This window comes from Manduca sexta, chromosome 19 (assembly GCF_014839805.1).
Source record: "Manduca sexta isolate Smith_Timp_Sample1 chromosome 19, JHU_Msex_v1.0, whole genome shotgun sequence".
In the NCBI taxonomy this organism is placed as follows: Eukaryota; Metazoa; Arthropoda; class Insecta; order Lepidoptera; family Sphingidae; genus Manduca; species Manduca sexta.
Window position 1 is genome coordinate 2,580,927 of NC_051133.1, and position 18,682 is coordinate 2,599,608.

At 36.1% G+C, this 18,682-nt stretch overlaps 1 protein-coding gene across 3 annotated transcripts in view; it reads left to right on the plus strand.

The window, feature by feature from the left end:
- Nucleotides 1-18,682, plus strand: part of LOC115441082 (spondin-2) — an 81,813-nt gene that overhangs the window by 23,327 nt on the left and 39,804 nt on the right. For 2 of the 3 annotated variants that reach the window (XM_037440423.1, XM_037440424.1), the window contains exon 2: nucleotides 11,812-12,067. In XM_037440423.1, the coding sequence (XP_037296320.1) occupies nucleotides 11,881-12,067 (187 nt within the window). In that variant the 5' untranslated portion in view covers nucleotides 11,812-11,880. Of the gene's footprint in view, nucleotides 1-11,811; nucleotides 12,068-18,682 lie in introns of those variants that run through there. The other variant, XM_037440425.1, reaches the window with a different exon arrangement.

Genomic DNA, 18,682 nt, shown 5'->3' on the forward strand with positions numbered 1-18,682 from the left:
ATCTCAACTCAATAATTCACTGGTGGTAGGATATATTTTATATCCGCTCGGATAAAGAATACTGTACACAAGGTGTTAAAACTCGCCATAGCGATCCACGTAAGTGTGTCGCGTTTCGGGGTCAGCATGTGTATATCCGGTTCCAACAGGCCGGTATAATTGTGTCGACTGCCGAGGGGTAATCATCTCTCGTCAGTCTAAATTCTATCAAACCCCACTCCACTTACCATCAGGTGCAGTGGAGTCACTTCGCTGAGAATCATAAAGAAATCGTTAGTAATAAAACAGTAATAATCCATTGCTCATTTTAAGTTCAGTTATAAATGCTACTATTTGAGTATTGCGTTAGTAAATTTGTACTACAAATTATTAGTAGAGGCAATATCAGTTAAAACCGCGTGTTCTCGGAAATCCGGATGATGTTTTCATTTGCAACTCGATTTTCAATAAAGTAACGTTCATATGCTTTTTTAGTAGTATAGTGTTATTTGATAATGGAGCCTATTTTTAATAGCATAGAATTTAAACTCCTAACAAATGTTTTGTATTAATTAACCGGCGAATTAAGAGATGTTTGTATTTTTGTCAAACGTAAACGTAAACCGTTGAATAGATTTTGATGCAATCCAGCATGTAATATTATGCTATGGATAACATTATCATCTTTTAAGACCGGAAAAGTCCTCAATTGTTCTTTTATTCTGGGATTTTCAAAAAAGCAAAGTCTTGAGCGAAAGCAAATATTGTAAAAGGCTATCAACACAAACCGTAATCGAGACTTGAAAGTTTCTTACTTTATAACTTCCATCTTCACAGGTATCAATCATTGAACTTCTAACAATTTATACGCTAAACTTAACAAATATGATAATACCTCTCATATACCCAATAGAGCTGTGGTAGAGACTTAACAGTGTAAACCCGCCATAATTCATAGCATATTGCATTTCTATATATATAAAAATGAATCCCTATTTCCCTTGGTCACGCCATCACGCGTGAACGGCTGGACTATTTCACAATTTTTTTTGTTGTGTTTGTTATTGTCAGGAGAATGTTCTTATGAAAGAAAAAAATCAAAAAAATGCGCAGAAAATTAGAAAATTTAAGAAAACTTAACGAGAATATTAATTTTATATAACCGTCAATTGTTTGAAATAACTGTCAGCGATTGACAGAATGTGCGCTGCAAATTCATAGCTAAGACAGGACAACGTCTATCGGGTCAACTAGTCTTACAATAAATCCAAGACAAAAAACATTTGAAGATAAGATAAAACTAAAAACAAACAAGACCGCGTCTACACCGTAACAATAACATTAACATTTCGCTCTCGCAATTCCTGAAATAGCCGCTGAAAATGCTGAAAATATTTTTGTGTTAGTGTGTCATAACTTTTGTTTGAGCAAGGTCAGAGATTTTATTTCGTCGCTTTAAATTTTTCAACACTTTTTCGAGTTGTTTTAGATTTTTACAATTTAGATGTCACTGGGGCTTGAATATTACAATCGTAATATACAACCAGGAAATTGCTGATATTTTTTTTAAGAGTACCTGATCTCCCTCTTCTTTTTCTTGCAAATCATATTCTTCATCACTGAAGGTCCTACCCGTCTCGGAATGGCTTGGCGGAGTTAATGACGAGCTGTTTCCATGCCCTCCTGTCTTCAGCTTTCCCCAAGGCAGTGGTAATACGAAGTGCTGTTACAGTTATTATTTGAACAGACCAACGGGTAGGTAATTGTCCACGTGGTATTCTACCGTCTACTTTTCTTACAACCGGCTTGGTCGTAATTATCTGGTCTGCGGGCGATGTGACCAAAATAACTTAGAACTCGTTGGTAGCATATTGTGGAGGGCCAAATCATGATCTTCAATTGTGCAAGTATGAACTTGGTGATTCTATAGTTCATGATCAATAATTACCCAACTAAATAATAGAAAGTTAACATAATGCAAGTGAAATCCCTCCATACCGTTGCATTCCAGGGTCAGCCAGGTCATTTAGTAAAGTAGGTCATGATTCTACGATTATCGACAGACGGACAGTCTGTGGTTAGACGACATTCTATTTCGAGTGCGCTGTATATTTTAGCAGGGGTACATATTGGACCTTGTACTCCACAATTTTGATTTTAGAAATATCTTTCTCTACAGAGGATCGTTGTTATGACGTTGGTAGAAGAAACTAAGGAAATCTGCAATATGCTTGATAAACTATTGCACTGACCCCACTTCAGTTGGTAAAGTTTTTCAAAAGTGCACGGAAAAGTGACTCCACTGCATCTGATTGTAAGTGGAGTGGTGTCCATTAGAATGTCGACTGACGAGAGATGATTAACCCTCGGCAGTCGATAAAACTATGCCGGCATGTTGGAGCCGGATATACAGGCTGATCCTGGAATGCGACACAATTACGTGAATCACTATGGCGGGTTTTAATACCTTATGTGCGGTGGTTGCTATCTGGGCGGATATAAAATATATCCTATCACCAGAAATCGTCCCACCAAACCATCAAATCCAACATAGCCCACGTGAATCGCGTTTTGGGATCAGCCTATCAGGATTCAAATAGGCCGGCATAATTAAGTCGACTGGCGAGGGTAAGCATCTCTCGTCAGTCTCTCAATTTTATTCACCACCTAAGTAAAAACTTATCAGAGCATTTTCTTATGGCACGATTAGCACACTGAGCAATCTGGTCACCATCACATCGGAGTCTCCACTGTAGCGACGTAGAGATGATCGCCATTCTAGAGGAACTGATGAATGTGTCCCTTTATGGAAGGGCTACAGCCGATCAGGCGCAACATCTGAATGACTGAAAATATTTTCTTATCGTCGTCTAGTTTCATCTGTAAAAATATCAAAATAGCGTCAAAGGATTTAGACCACTTCTACATTATAATTGATGAATGCGTCCCTTTTTGGAAGAGCTACGACCGGTTAGGCGCCACATCTGAATGACTGAAAATCTTTCCTTTTCGTCGTCGCAGTTTCATCCTTAAAAAGATCAAAATAGCGTCAAAGAACTTTGGCCAATTTTGCATTATAGTCTAGATGGCCTATACCATCTAAACTCACGTAGGTATGCATAATGCATGCCTTATGCTCACAATTATTACCTATTACTATATACTAAAAACAACCATTTATAAATCTGATATGACACCCCAAATCGATTTTTGTTATGCTCGCGGAAAGTCATTAAAATAATAAATAAAATTCATTACAGATACGTTTCAAAGCCTTTCAAAATTACTCCGTTCACTCATCGGTCATCATTAATTACACGTCGTTCATTTTTCACTCGTTCATTCATGTAGACCGTTGTGGAACGTGACAAAATATTGAGTGATTTATCAAAATGAACTATCAATGCAGCCATCGACGCGTTTACATTTTGTTTACGTTGTTTCGTCCAATCAGTACAATAAAAATTGCCTTTTGTTTTTTTTATGCCTTAATTATGGCCAAAGATTACTGGCTTTATTAAGCTTCTTTTGAAATTATTCCCAGTATTCTTGAAATGGCAGATTTAAGTTATTTAAATTATCGCTGAGCATCCCTACCCAACTAGATATTTTTTGTAATCTAGTTGGGTAGGGATGCTATATATCTGCCTAATAGTTATTATTTTGCTATTAATATAATATAGGACATTTGTATTTGCCCAGATATCGACCACCATACGCAAGCTGTAAAAACCGCCATATTAGTCCCAGGTATTTGTGTCGCGTTCCGGGATCAACCTGAGCATATCTAGTTTCAAACAGGCCGGCATAATTGTGTCGACTGGCGAGAGATAAACATCTCCCGTCTCTCGACATATACTGACCTCACTCCGCTTACCGTTAATGCAGTGTGGATATTTTAATGGTATAAAAATATTACCACGGAGACCATACAAAATGCAACACTTTAATACACGGCGAGGTTCTGACCCAGATCACGAGCAACTCCTATGGTTTGCTCGTGCTTATATATAAATTGCACCATTTGCTAGAAATGCAGACGGTCACGTGACTCGCTTCGTAATATCCGCTATGTCACACGTTTTGAAATAAGAACGATTGATCGATAAAAAGATTAAAAACAAAGTAACGTTTTGTTAGATTATATTTGATCAGAAGTGTACAAAATAAGCGCATCTATTTAAATAGGGGTAAGGTCCATTGTTATTGTAAAATGCCTTAAATAGACAGATTTTATTACTTGAAAAGAGTATGATACAGTATTTTAAATTAGTGTAATTTTCTTACTACTACTATATATACTATATACTTCCAATTACTATACCAAATAGGGCTTTAAAGTTATTATACAATATGTTAACACAACCCATACTACAAGACGTATGCCTTGTAGTACACATATTTACGACTATCAACTCTGAAGGGGTAGGCAGAGGCGCAACTAGTGCATCCAGTATTCGCCCGGTGTATTCCGTTCCATGATGTGATAGGGGTGAGCCTCGTCACATACACACACAAATACATACACACAAATTAGCCACAAAACTCTCTTGTTCTAAACACATCCAAAAATATATTCCATAAAATCTCAAACACTAAAAACCATTTGACATAGAATCTATTCCCTAAAGAATTAATTATTAGTTCAAACGCGCCAATTATGCCACCAACGTTCCATTTCGACTATGTTTATTGGACAATGTTGAATGATAAATATATCTGTGGCGGGTACCGTGCGGTTGTCACCGTTCGATGACCTATTTCAAATCTATTTCTGTTCCACATATCGAGGGATCACTTGGCTGAAAGCGTCGTTTCCTACGAATGAAAAAAAGTGACGCGTGTCTATGGTTTTTTATTTAAATATGGCGGACTGTGTCATTAAAATTTTATTGTTTGTTGACGTTTTAATCGATTAAGTTGACTGAATATTGGGTAAACCGCTTTTTATGCATAAGGTAAAGGCATACAAATAATGGATTTTAAAAATCATATTTATTAAAATTACAGTAATCGTTTAGAGCATGTTGTTAAAAAAAATATATATTTTACAAATTGGGTTGTCGTTTTATGAACCAGAGATAAAAGTTCCATTTGCTGTTATGTGGAAAGATAATAAAATTTAACAAGAATTTTATTGGAGCGCTTTAGTTATTTTATAACACAAATAACTTGATTGCAAGCTCAGAACGAATAACGTTGCAATCGAATGCGTAATCGATAAAATAATACGTGCTACTGGACGCTTAAAATCCCATGTTGTTTTATTTTAAAATTGAAACTTCAAGCCCTTTTGAATTATTATTAAAAACATTTTTTTAATCTGTGCAGCTTTTAAAAATCGAATTTAAACCACTTTTCACTTAAACTTGTATTACATTCAAAATTTAGACTTAGAATTTCTAATAAACACTCCATTATTCTTATTTCCCGCATTAAGCTATTAGGAAATCATAACTCTATAGCAAAAACTTGTTCAATATCCAACATAACAACCTACCTGTGAAGAATACGAGCACAACAATCACCGATCCATCCTGAGTGGTTCCCCCTGCAAACAACTCCAACTTGCTCCCCCTTTGTTTTTCAACTCTCTCTACGGAGCGATAATTCGATTACATTATTGTTTTATGGTCTTATATTTGCAAACTGTTTCGCGGTTTTTGATGTTTTGTTAGGTACTGAGGGGGAATGAGTTGAGTTTTTTTTAGTTTTACTTGTTATAAGGTAATTCAACACCTTTTTGTTGTTTTAAAAACTAGATTTGAAAACCGCTCGAGCAATACTCTGGGATTAAAATACAGCTATGTATTTAACGGGAGGAAAAGTCACCTTTATGTCTATCTACAATAAGTCTTGTACATAAATGTGCAATAATTAATGAATCCTTCCTAGCCGAATTTCGGTCACGACGGCCTATCTCAACGGATATCGGCCAGGTACGCAGGAGATATTATAGTGCACAAGTGCAGGCGCAGTACACACGGCCACTCGCTGTTCCTTCACTCTCATAGTCCGGTGAGACGGTAATCTGTGATAAGAGATAGATGAGATGTACAATATCAAGTACCTTCAAGAATTGAATTCATAGTTTCCAATCTTGATCAAGAGTTCCAGAAGATTCCTAAAAACTTCCTAAGTCCCACATAATCTAAACTTATTACATAAAGATCAAGTATCAAATACGGAATTCGAACTCTTTTCGTCAACACAACAAAAGTAAGACATCCCGTTGTCTCCCTCTGTCCCACAGGACTAATAAAGCGACCAATCCTACATTAAATTCGCGGAAGTGTTTGTTTTGCGTATAAATACCTTTTGGGTCATTGAATAAATGTCTAGTCGGAATAACTAATTTAAAAGCATTATGTCGAAGTGACTATTATACAATGTAAATTAAATAGTTTGAAAGGTTTTTGTATAATTTGAAATCTATTTTTATGGGTAACGGTAAATCTGTTATTGATGACAATGATTGGTAGTTTGTTACTAGAACATTTGATTGGGTTGATTTTGAGGTATTTTAGGTACAATTAAGAATTGTGTATGACATATTTCGGCCTCGGTGGCGTCGTATTGCGTGCGCAATAAGACACTGTTCTGAGCTCCTGGGTTCGAATTCCCAATCGGACAAAGTGATATTGGGTTTTTCAGTTCAGTATCAATTCGGAGTCTGGAATTCGTGCTTAATATGGTGATAGGCTCACCCCCTATCACATCACGGGACGGATCACACTTGATGAAAAGTGAGTGCCCTGGTCGCTCCTCTTCCTACCCGTATCGAAATGAATCTGGTGGTAGTAAGTATATATTTTATATCCGCCCGGATAGCGACCATCGTACACAAGGTTTTAAAACCCGCCATAGTAGCCTATGTAAGTGTGTCGCGTTTCGGGATCAGCCTGTGTATACCCAACAGATCCAACAGGCCGGTATAATAGGGTACCGGATTCATTTTTGTTCTTTACTATTATCAAATATTTATATAATACAAATTATAACACAGAAGGAATTATTAAAATCCGGTAAAAAATCAACAAGTTATAAGTTTTGGAATTTCGTTGGTAGGGGTATTTAGCAAGAAACAGAAAAGAGACGAAAAACCTACATGTGACGTCATCGGGAATTACGACGCGTGCGAAAGAAAGAGATGAAGCAATATCCCCACATCGCGCCCACTTCTGCATGTTACAATATTTTAAATATGAATAACTCGCTCATTTTTTGACCAATTTTTATGCAGTTTTCGCAGGAGTGCTTCTTTTTCGTATTATTAACCATTACATATAGAATAATGTACAAAATCAAGCATAGGCCGGTCCCCTATTGTGTGGACTATCGAGGGATAATCTCTCATCAGTCGACATTTTATTGGACTCCACTCCACTTAACATCTGATGCAGTGGAGTTACTTTCCATGCTCGATAAAAAAGCGTGATGTGTGTTCGTTAATAATAATAATAATATCAGCCCTGTATTATATACTTGCCCACTGCTGAGCACGGGCCTCCTCTACTACTGAGAGGGATTAGGCCTTAGTCCACCACGCTGGCCTAGTGCGGATTGGTAGACTTCACACACCCTCGAAATTCCTGTAGAGAACTTCTCAGGTATGCAGGTTTCCTCACGATGTTTTCCTTCACCGTTAAAGCAAGCGATAATTCACGAAGAATACAAACATAATTTTTTTTTGAAAATTCAGAGGTGTGTGCCCTTGGGTTTTGAACCTGCGGACATTCGTCTCGGCAGACCGTTCCACAACCAACTAGGCTATCGCCACTTTTTTTTCGTTACCTGAAATAATTCTAAAAATAAAAAGTGAAAAAACAACAACTCGATAAAAAAAACTGAGAGCGTAGAAAAACGTCTATAAATATTAATAACATTATCAATTTATCCAAAGAATTTAAAATTCTTGACAAATTACTAAAAGAATTGGTAACTTTCGCTTAATAATCAATCTTTAAACTCAAAATGGATATAGTCGAGGACAAGTCGAAGTTTCGCTCAAGCGAGTCACGCTCGCTCGTTTCGCTCCCGAGATATGTACTGAATGGCTGATTATTTCGCTCTTTCATACTTTCAGATTTCAGCGGAAACTTCAGCTGAATTCGTGTAGATATAAAGTTTATTGGGAAATGTTATGTGGCAGTTTCTCCCATATTTTCCGTTATTATGTTATCAGAAATGTTTGGGTTATAACTATTGAGGAATAATGTCTTGATATGTTGTTTTTAAGCGGGTCAAACAAACATGGCGGTAGGATGTATTTTATATTCGTCCGCATAATGACCACAGTATAATAATATCAGCCCTGTATTATATACTGCTGGGCACGGGCCTCCTCTACTACTGAGAGGGATTAGGCCTTAGTCCACCACGCTGGCCTAGTGCGGATTGGTAGACTTCACACACCTTCGAAATTCCTATAGAGAACTTCTCAGATGTGCAGGTTTCCTCACGATGTTTTCCTTCACCGTTAAAGCGAACGATAAATTCACAAAGAATACACACATGATTTTTTTTAGAAAAGTCAGAGGTGTGTGCCCTAGGGATTTGAACCTGCGGACATTCGTCTCGGCAGACCGTTCCATACCCAACTAGGCTATCGTCGCTTTTTGACCACAGTATACAAGGTGTTAAAACCCACCACAGTAGCCCACGTAAGTATGCCCCGTTTCGGAATCAACCTGTGTATATTCGGTTCCAACAGGTCGGTATGACAGTAACTAGATCCCACTCCGCTTACTATCAGGTGCAGTGGGTCACTTTGGCCGTATAAAAATACCAAAAGAGTTGGTTGTAACGCTTCTCTTTCTGAAGTAGAGTCAGTTTGAGAAGTGTCAGTAACTAAGAATCGTTTGTCTTAATAATAGAACTTAGCAGTTATAAAAACATAATTATTTGTTATGTTTTAAATGTTCAATATTAAATTCAAATCAGTTTTTGGATATTATCCCCGTATTTTTTTTATTTATATAAAAAATTTATACTTGTTCAATTTAGGTGTACGGTACATATTGTAACTTTGATTTTCGGTCGACCAACACCTCAGTCCGCAACGTCACCATGAAGGATACACTCTTCGATATGGGGTAACCATGATAAAATCCGTAAACCAGTCTTATTTCGATGTCTAACATTCGCGTAAACATATGAAATCATTATCCATTACATTTATGGAACAAAACTACGAACCAATTTCTTCAAAAGTCAAACCAATCAGCCCGGTGGAGAACGTAATATACTGTAGTGGCCAAATAAACGACGCACCCACGGCTTGACGTCATCCGAGCCGCCCTTTTTGATGTATTAGCAAAATATTTGGCAAAGCTAGTTTATGGACACCGCGTTGTGGGCGATTCATGGAATATAAATGATAAGCCGGCTTATCGTCGGCGTTGGCTTCAAAATGGCGGATAAAGACTGTTCGAAATTCGAATGTGACCATTGACAACTTGCTAACGGAAAAATGGCTTATAGTATTATGTATATTAGATTAAAGGTTTATAAAATATTATTAAAATTATAGAGATTAATGAATACGAAATTGGACAAAAAGTAATTAAATTAGGGCGTTTACCGTTAAAATAAAATAATTAAATTAATCTTGGGTTCTAGTATGGAAAACATTTTCTTAAAATCTATAGTTAACTTACTTTCCTATATCAAGGAAATTTACCAAATATCGTACTAAAACATGCATTAAATCACATTTTTACGACAAAAAAAGTCTCAAACCAATCTTCATATCCATTAACCGAAATGACGAAAACAACGCACATTATCTGCCGGTTCGCCCGGTCTATCCGGACATCCGGATGTTTTTCGGTGGAACATGTGAAACCGGCCAGTCCGTTACTGTTTTTATTCTCTCCGACCGGCTAACGAGTTGTAGTGAGAGCCGGCGCAGGTGAATTATGTTTTACGAAGTTTTAAGTATCTGGTTTATTTATTGATTTTTTTTTTAAATTAAGAATGGACAGGAATTGCAGCCTTAGTAAGAATTAACAAAAAAAACGATATTATGACATTACATTCCTTTTTTTATATAATGTCTACAATTCAAAGCACCTACACACTGCACTGCACTCGAAAATATACTAATATATTATTCAAATCAGGCGTAAGATGGCAAAAATAGACTAATCCCGCCATACCTAAATAACATGCCTGATATGATCAATATAAATTATATATTCTTACCAATGTGATAGACATCGGCAGACTAAAATTTGTATTCTTTGATAAATGACATACTCTCAATAAAAGTTTGTACTCAACTCTACTGAAAGCCTGCATTCATATCTACCGAAATTGTATTGACACTGGCAACGTTACAAACAGCTAGACAACGTCCTTTCATAGATGGATGTGTTCCGAGAGCCGATATCTCACCTCAAAGGCACAGAAATAGACGGTTCGATGACCCCTCTAACGAGCTTATTTTGTCTGGTTTGATGTTGAGGTATTCCTATTTTAAATTAATTATGTTGTGTTTTTAAAATGTTTGTTTTTAATTAATTAGAGGTTGATTATAAAGTGGCCTATTTAATTGGCCTTTGGATTAGATTAATTATAATGGTTTAGGAAATTATTATTTTTTGTTAATTATCCAGCCAGTTCAATTTATTATATATAATATATTTCAATTAAGATTTCTGTTTGACTTATATTGGCAATAAACTGAAGCTAAGGCATTTTTGATACAATTCTAGCATGTTATTAAAGACTATGAATATCCTTGGTAGTTACAATTTCGAAAAGCATGTGCTTTATATGCTGAAATAATCATTTACATGCTGTTTTCGTTTCACTAGCAGCTCTTCTTTTCAATACGATAAAAATACTTAAATCATATATTTTATTCCAAGTAAATTTTACAATGTTAGACTTAGAACTCTATTTCAAAATGCTCTAATGTTGAACGCACTGAAGTCCCAGTCCCTGAGTTATTGATTAAATTTTCATGTAATTTAATCAATAGCTCCAAAAACCTATGATTAGATTTACACTAAAACAGAATTGAAATAGTTTGATGGAATTTAGAAATCTCGTTACGGCGAAATGGAAGTAAATCCAAATTGAATTTTCAGACAGGTCGTATGTAAAGCATAGGGGCGTGATATATTTTACTCAATATCAGAATTACGACGGGAAATAAAATACATTTGGGAATTCATTTTTTGAAGAATAAATTCGTAGAAAAATGTTTTGGTTGGCTGGTGAGATTTTTTTATATAGCTAAATATGGGAACTTGTCTTATAGTAAGGAATACGACTTTATCCATACATGTTATAAAACAAAGTCTCCTTTTCTGTCTGTCTGTATGTTATCGATTTTCTCAAAATCTGCTGAACGGATTTTTATGATATTTGGTATGGGGATATTTTAAGACCCTGGGAAGGTTATAGGCTACTTTCTATCCCAGGAAATATACAGTGGGAGTTTTATCCCGGAAAACACTTTCACGTTGGCTAAGCCTCGAGCAAAAGCTAGTAAATGTTATAAAGCACCGCGCGCTCATATTGTAATGTAAAAATTGCGCAAAACTTCGTAAAGAAACTAGAGATTCTACAATGTCCTCATGAAAATTTCACATTTTCTAGTTTATTCACATTAGCTTAATAATGTTCCTAATACCATATTATGGTCTTATTTAACTTTATCAAACCTAGCTGATATTAAATCTCAGCAAAGGTCCTGGGTCACAACCCGGTCTTCTAAACTATAAAAATAAGTGCTGCCGTTAACACGCAACTTCCTAAAACATGTCAGAATGCGTCACGTGTATATTTAACATTTTTCTAACGTTAAAATCTCTTCCGCAGGTACGCGAAGTGACATGTTGTGACACAGGCCAACGATGTTAGTGCAGTGACAGTGTCGATATCGATAAAATGGCGCGGCTGATGCTAGCGCTGCTTGTGCCGGCGATCGTCGCCGCACTATCCCCGGACACGGACACTTGCAACCCGGACAAACTGACCATATACAGGATGGTGTTGCACACGTACTGGACCCGAGAGAAGTTCCCGAAACATTACCCGGATTGGCGGCCGCCTGCGCAGTGGTCTAAGATTTACGGTGAGTTGCTTTTAAAATATCATCTTTTAGAGGTACCTAGTTAACATTACGCAAGCGTACTGTTTCAATGGTCGCTGGTAAAAGCTAAGGCAACTTTAAAAAAAAAAACGTGTAAAGTGTTGCACTGACTACATTTAAGTGCGTGATGCACAGGAAAAAAAAATTAAACGTGTCGTCTATAATCGAAAGAAATATACTAGGCAGGCTATGGCAGCATAATTAAGTTCCTTAATTTGCTTTGTATGATTAGATCTAGTTCTGTTATTAAAGTCCAGATATCTACTGGGACTCTGATATTGATTCTAGCATTAATATTGTCATCGAAAACAATCGCGCTACTGCCGTCACCGCATATTTGAGATATATTTTCCTGAACTGATGACTTTATATTTAAGTTAATTAACCGACTTTTATAAACTTTAACTAAAGAACTATTAACCTACCCTTAACCTATAAAAAATATAATAATCCAAATTTAGAATAAAATATATTTCCCAACGTAAAAACAATAGCAAACTGTTTTAAATGCCGATGCAAAAAATGACAATAATCAAACGTCAAAAAATAATTGTGAAACCACTTTCGATCGAAGAACGAGACACTCCAAAGTTTGAGCCAGACGAATAAATTATAGTCCATTGTGTGAATTTGTACGTAATAACCAGCAATGAATAAATTACAATGACAATTTACATTCATGCCGCAGTTAAATTGTAATAAAAACGTAAAAGTGAAAAGTTTTCGTGTTGACAACGATGTATCGCTACACAAATGCAAACTGTTGAAATTCGCTACAAACTTGTTTTTACAAATGTTTATGTTTTTAAATATAACTCGTAATTTAATACAGAGATGATTATTGTATTTCGTAATATTTGATTTGATATTTCTCTTACAATTCTAGACTAGGAGTTCCCAATTTTTTTTCCCTTACGCCACTTTAAAATTTTGCTGGATCTGGTGGAACCTTTTTCTTTTTTGTTTCGCGAAGAAAATGCTTTACCTATGCTGCCCAGCCTTCGCAGGGGGTGGGGGGGGGGGATTGGACAGTTATATTGCGATCACCGTGCCTTACGACCCCTATCAATATTACCTGCCTACATTGATATGTATAACCCAACATTTAAGTTCTATACTATCAAACCAGATACATTTTCGTGTGCACACTTTTTCCACATGACTTCCACTTTTAAAGAGATGTTTACACAATCTAACGTTGACTCAACGTATGTTTTGCTATTAATTAAAATATTGTCACTATGCAGCGGTATGCCAGCTTTGGTTTCAATTGCTTTTAAGGTCATCAGGTAGTATAATTATCCGGTATTATGAGACTTTTATGTCTACCACTTTCAAGGTGACTTCAACCAGTATAATTATCAGGCATTATGAAAGTTAACAATGTCTCATAGAAACAAGCGTAGTGTCACGCAATGCGTCCTATTTGTAAATTAGGGTAGTAAAACTAGTGTTTAAATTGTCACGAAGCCTTATTTTGGGCTAGCGGTCGAGTCATCATTGTTACACCATTTATGTAACCAATTATTGATTAGGAGATTAACATATCACGTCTCAGGATTTTAACAGTTTGGGATGGTGTTGCTACTGTTTAGGGGGAAATATGTTGGTTACCATCAACCTTATTTCTCATCTCATTATTACCACATACATCGCTAATATAAACATAATATGCTCATTATTTAGGCATTTCAATATCCCATTTATCGCAGTAAATGCTAATCACATTTTTGACGCATTCAATATCAGTGGAATCCATGATTGCATGATTCATGCACCACAGTAAGTGTATGCAGCCTCCATCAAGTTTGCAACGTACTTATCGAAGCAGCTGCTATACATTATTCATAGCTGAATGGAGTTTGGAGATTTCATTATTCTTGTTAAATTATTCCATAATTATAAGCGCGAGGGTTTTAGAAATATTTTATCGTGAAAAAACTCTTCATAGAGCTTAAAGATATTTTCTGCAGCAGGTCAAAAAGCAGATAGGTTAATCTGGTGGTAGGTAATCTCCATTTTGTATGGACCCTTATTTTAGAGGAATCATAGATGCTTTACCCTTTAAGTAGGAGAAATGGACTTGGAATCTTTAGGTATCAGTTAATTAAATGAGATACTATTTCACGACATTTTTATGTAAGGCAATAATATCTCTAGAAGTCTGCCATTACAATATGCATGACAAAACTTTATAGCGTGGCTTTACCACCCGTAATGTATGTTTTATTGGTTTCATAATAAATAAATCTTTTTTACCACAATTATGTAAATGTACATTTTATTTTGAATCCCAGCAGTCCCAAACTAGTATTAACAGTATCTCGGGAGTCAGACTTCTCACAAACGTTATTCATAATTGCTACAAAGAATAGAAATTACTATTTATTAATAATATAAATTGACGATATAAAATTCAAACAATATTGTTTAGAGTATGAATTTAACTTCATTAAAAAAAGCGAAATATTTCACATTTATAAGACTAATATACGTTGCTCTGCCAATGCCACTACAATTATATTGTCAAATAAATTGTATTCGTATATTTTAGTAGTCTAGTATATTTTTAGCAGTTATAATAACCATTCCCCAAGCCCCGATATTTCATTCATTTTGATTCACATGCTAATCCTAATTTAAATCGAAAATGTGTCATCTTCGCGTGCGAGTCGGTCTGTAGGGACCACTATAAACTTCAAACAGCTTTAAATATCATATGCAAATCATATTAAAATATGTGTATGAAATATCTAACTCATTCATACGCTCGTTGCTCTGGTGTGAAGATCATTTGTATGTCACGTGGCATTCCTTTGAGATTATTGCATAAGTCTGTATGATGATGTAATAGTGCTTATAAAATTTATTTATTCTTTCTAATTTTTTATAACAGTGAAGGAAAATTTTGGTTAAATTTTAAGTTCTTCTGATCAGTTACATTAGAATAACTAACATAATATGATTTTTTGAATGAGAAAATGGTATGTTCCCCAGATTAGGTTTTTATCAGCCCGGAATCTGGAATTTGTGCCCAGTATGGGGATAAGCTCGCCTCTTATCGGATCATGGAGGTATTTGTAGATATTTTTAAATTAAAAAAAATGCTACTGATATCCCCAGATTAGATTTTTATTAGCCTGGAGTCTGGAAGTTGTTCTCTATATGGCGATAGGATTGCCTCCTGTCACATCATGAGCCAGGACACACAGATGAGTAGTGAGTGCCCAGTTTGCACCCCTGCCTACCCCTTTTGAGATAAAGGCGTGATGTGTGTTTATTTGCTTTGATCTCCAGACAATTCGGAAAGAACAAGAGTGTAGTAGTAGTGTACTAAATGATTAAATCACAATTTTACCTAAGACTAATATGGTTTTATGTTCTGAAAGAGTATCAAAATACGGCCAACCTTTCAAAAGCAACATTATTACATTTCCAATTTACGAATTACAGATAAAGGAAATAATTGAGGCAAACAACGCACGAGCCCGTCCGATCTCCATTCGAAACGTATACAAAAAACAGAACGCTTTTTCTTTTATAATAACACAAAGGAACGTTACAAATGGGAACACCCTTTATCCGTTGGAACACGCCTGCCTTATTAACTCAAATGAGTTTTGTTAGATTTATATCGTGTATTAATAATAAATCTTTAGAAAAACTTACACCGATTCAATTAATAGCAGAGACTGGCACGGCGCCAGACTAAAAAAGATATCGATAAAGCCAGGAAACGTGTGTGTCAACACTATTCGGTTACGGGAAGCGATTGATATCGACAGATTAGAAAATTTTAGTGACGTATTTATGTTATATGTTATAGTGTTAATTATGGTTGCTTGTAACTGGGTATTTTGCTCAATGTTTGTTTTCTTTTATTTTTAATGTATTAACCACTGACGACCCGAAAAAATTGTGTGTTATTTATTCCTTTCTAATAAAAATGCGAAAGTTACTCTCATTGTTACACTTTGACAGTTAAATCACTGAACTGATTATGATGCAATTTGGTACGAAGTAAGCTGAAACTATAAGTAAAGACGTAGAGAATTGTATATTTCGGAAAAGTAAACGGTGGAGATTTGATCAAATAAAACTTTTAGACGTGGGCAAAGCCGCAAGTAAAACCTAGCGATATATTAATAATAAGACATAAAACAGTCTCCCTTTCTGTCTGTATGTGATTGATTTTCTCAAAATCTACTGAATGGATTTTTATGAAATTTGGTATGAAGATAGTTTAAGATCCTGGGAAGGTATATGCTATTATTTTTTATGGTAGGAAAATATATAGCGGGATTTTTATCCCGGAAAACTTCTTCACGCGGGTGAAGCTGGGAGCAACAGCTAGTTAATAATATTGTATGTTTGTTCAAATTACATTATCCTCAAATATTTTTTCAACAGAATCAATAAATTAAATAAATTCACCATTCAATGTTTCCATTGTCGAAAAAATAGTGCATTGCTCGCTTTACAAGAGTGCCTCTGAATGGTCGGCTTGTTTGTTATTTGATCACACTCAAATAGTTAAACTGATTGGCTATTCACTACCATACTTTATACAATCGAGTACCAATTGTTATTTAATATGTCCACATTAGCTAAAAGGGACGGCCGTATCACAAAAGGAAACATTATACTCAAAAAGATACTTTTCTAATTGAGGGTCAGGTTCGATAATACTAAAGCGCACTATTCTATCCAAGTATACAACGGTAGATCCGGTGAAGTCTGTACAGATGTACTATTTAGCTTGGTCTATTTCTGCCTTCAGACAGCAGTATGCATGTCCATTAAATGTGATCAATGTGCCACACACACCAATTCATGCCTTTAGAGGCCTTCCAAGTATATACGTAACGCAATTTGGAGGGGTCATGTAAAACGTTACGGTGCGTTACAGGCGCGGGAGGGGCGGGTTCGAACAACGCGTTACGTAACATTGGATTTTTATTTTAAAACAATAACAAAGGTATTTTAGCGATTTTTTGGTACTTTGTGAAAAAAAAAAATTTTAGAGTTACATCACTTTAGGGGGGGGGGGGTACAGGAAAACGTTACGGAGCGTTACTTAGGGGGGTAAAATCTTCAAAAATTGCGTTACGTAATACTTGAACGGCCCCTTATGCCTGAATGGGTTGGCAGAGACGTAACTGGTAGACTTTCTGCCGTGTATATTCCATTTCTTGATGGGAGCGAGTCTATGGCCATATCAGGTACAATTCCAGACTCCGGGCTGGTACTGAGAGAGAAATCTAACATCACTATGCCCGACCCGGTGATCGAACCCGAGACCTTAACACTGTTGTTATTTCGTAATGTAACTGCGCCGAGGCAATCTCATTGTTCTCATTCCAGATATAAAATAACTTGTAGACTGAAAAAGATTAAACAGGAAGCCATACAATCACAAGGGCGTCCTGCGATCTTTCAATAAAATTAAATGCGCCGAAATCGTTCAAACTTTAATACGAATAGCTTTCAGAGCTATTTACTAAAAACGTCGGTGCCTAAGTCTCTGGAATAATAGCCTAAAATCCCGTTAATTACTTCGGAAAATTTCCTCCGAGCATTCCGTTTTGGGGTAATTTTATTATATTGAATAACTCCGTCCAACACCGTGCTTTGAAGTCGGCCAACTTTAATAAAATAATTAGGAAAATTCTCGAATCTTACAAGAGATTCGTGACCTAAATTATGTATATTCGGAGTGTTTTTCCACTGAGGAGCTTCAAATTTAATTTAATTGACACGATATCGTTGCTAAAATGGTGGATTATTCGTTACTAGCTTTTACTCGCGGCTTCGCCCGCGTGAAGGAGTTTTTCGTGATAAAAGTTCCGCTTTATATACCTGGATTAGAAAGTAGCCCCTAACCTTCCCAAAGTTTTAAATTGTGCCGGCCTATTAGAACCGGATATACACGCTGATCCCAGAACACTTACGAGGGCCACTATGTCGGGTTTTAACACCTTGTGCGATGGTCCCTATCCGGACGGATATATACTACCACCACTTTCGAACAGCAGCATTTGAACTGTTATTGTCCTTACATTAACTAGTCATTATCCCCCTCTCACATATAAAAGACAGTCATCCAACTCGTCGTCATTAGGCGGTGATAACCTAGTTGGGAGTGGAACGGACTGCGGGGACGAATGTCCACAGGTCCAAAACCCATGGGTACATAACTTTTCTTAAAAAAAACATATGTTTATATCGTTCGCTTTAACGGTGAAGGAAAATATCAAGAGGAAAATTGTAGAAGTATCTGAGAAATTCGCACTAGGCCAGCGTGGTGGACTAAGGCCTAATCTCTCTCAGCAATAGAGGCCCGTGCCCAGCAGTGGAACAGTATATAATATAGGGCTGATATTATTTTCATTTTATACTTATTCAACTCGTCCTTTACTTGGCCGCAGGTGCAAAAAATAAGTTACAAAACACACTTAAGTATACAAATCAGAATAACTAACATTTTTCATCCAAAAGTCGTTTCACAACACCTGATCCCTTAAGGTGACCCCGTAATGCCTCCAACTTTATAACACAACCCATTTTAAAGTTGCCTTGTTTATAATGTAGTGAAAA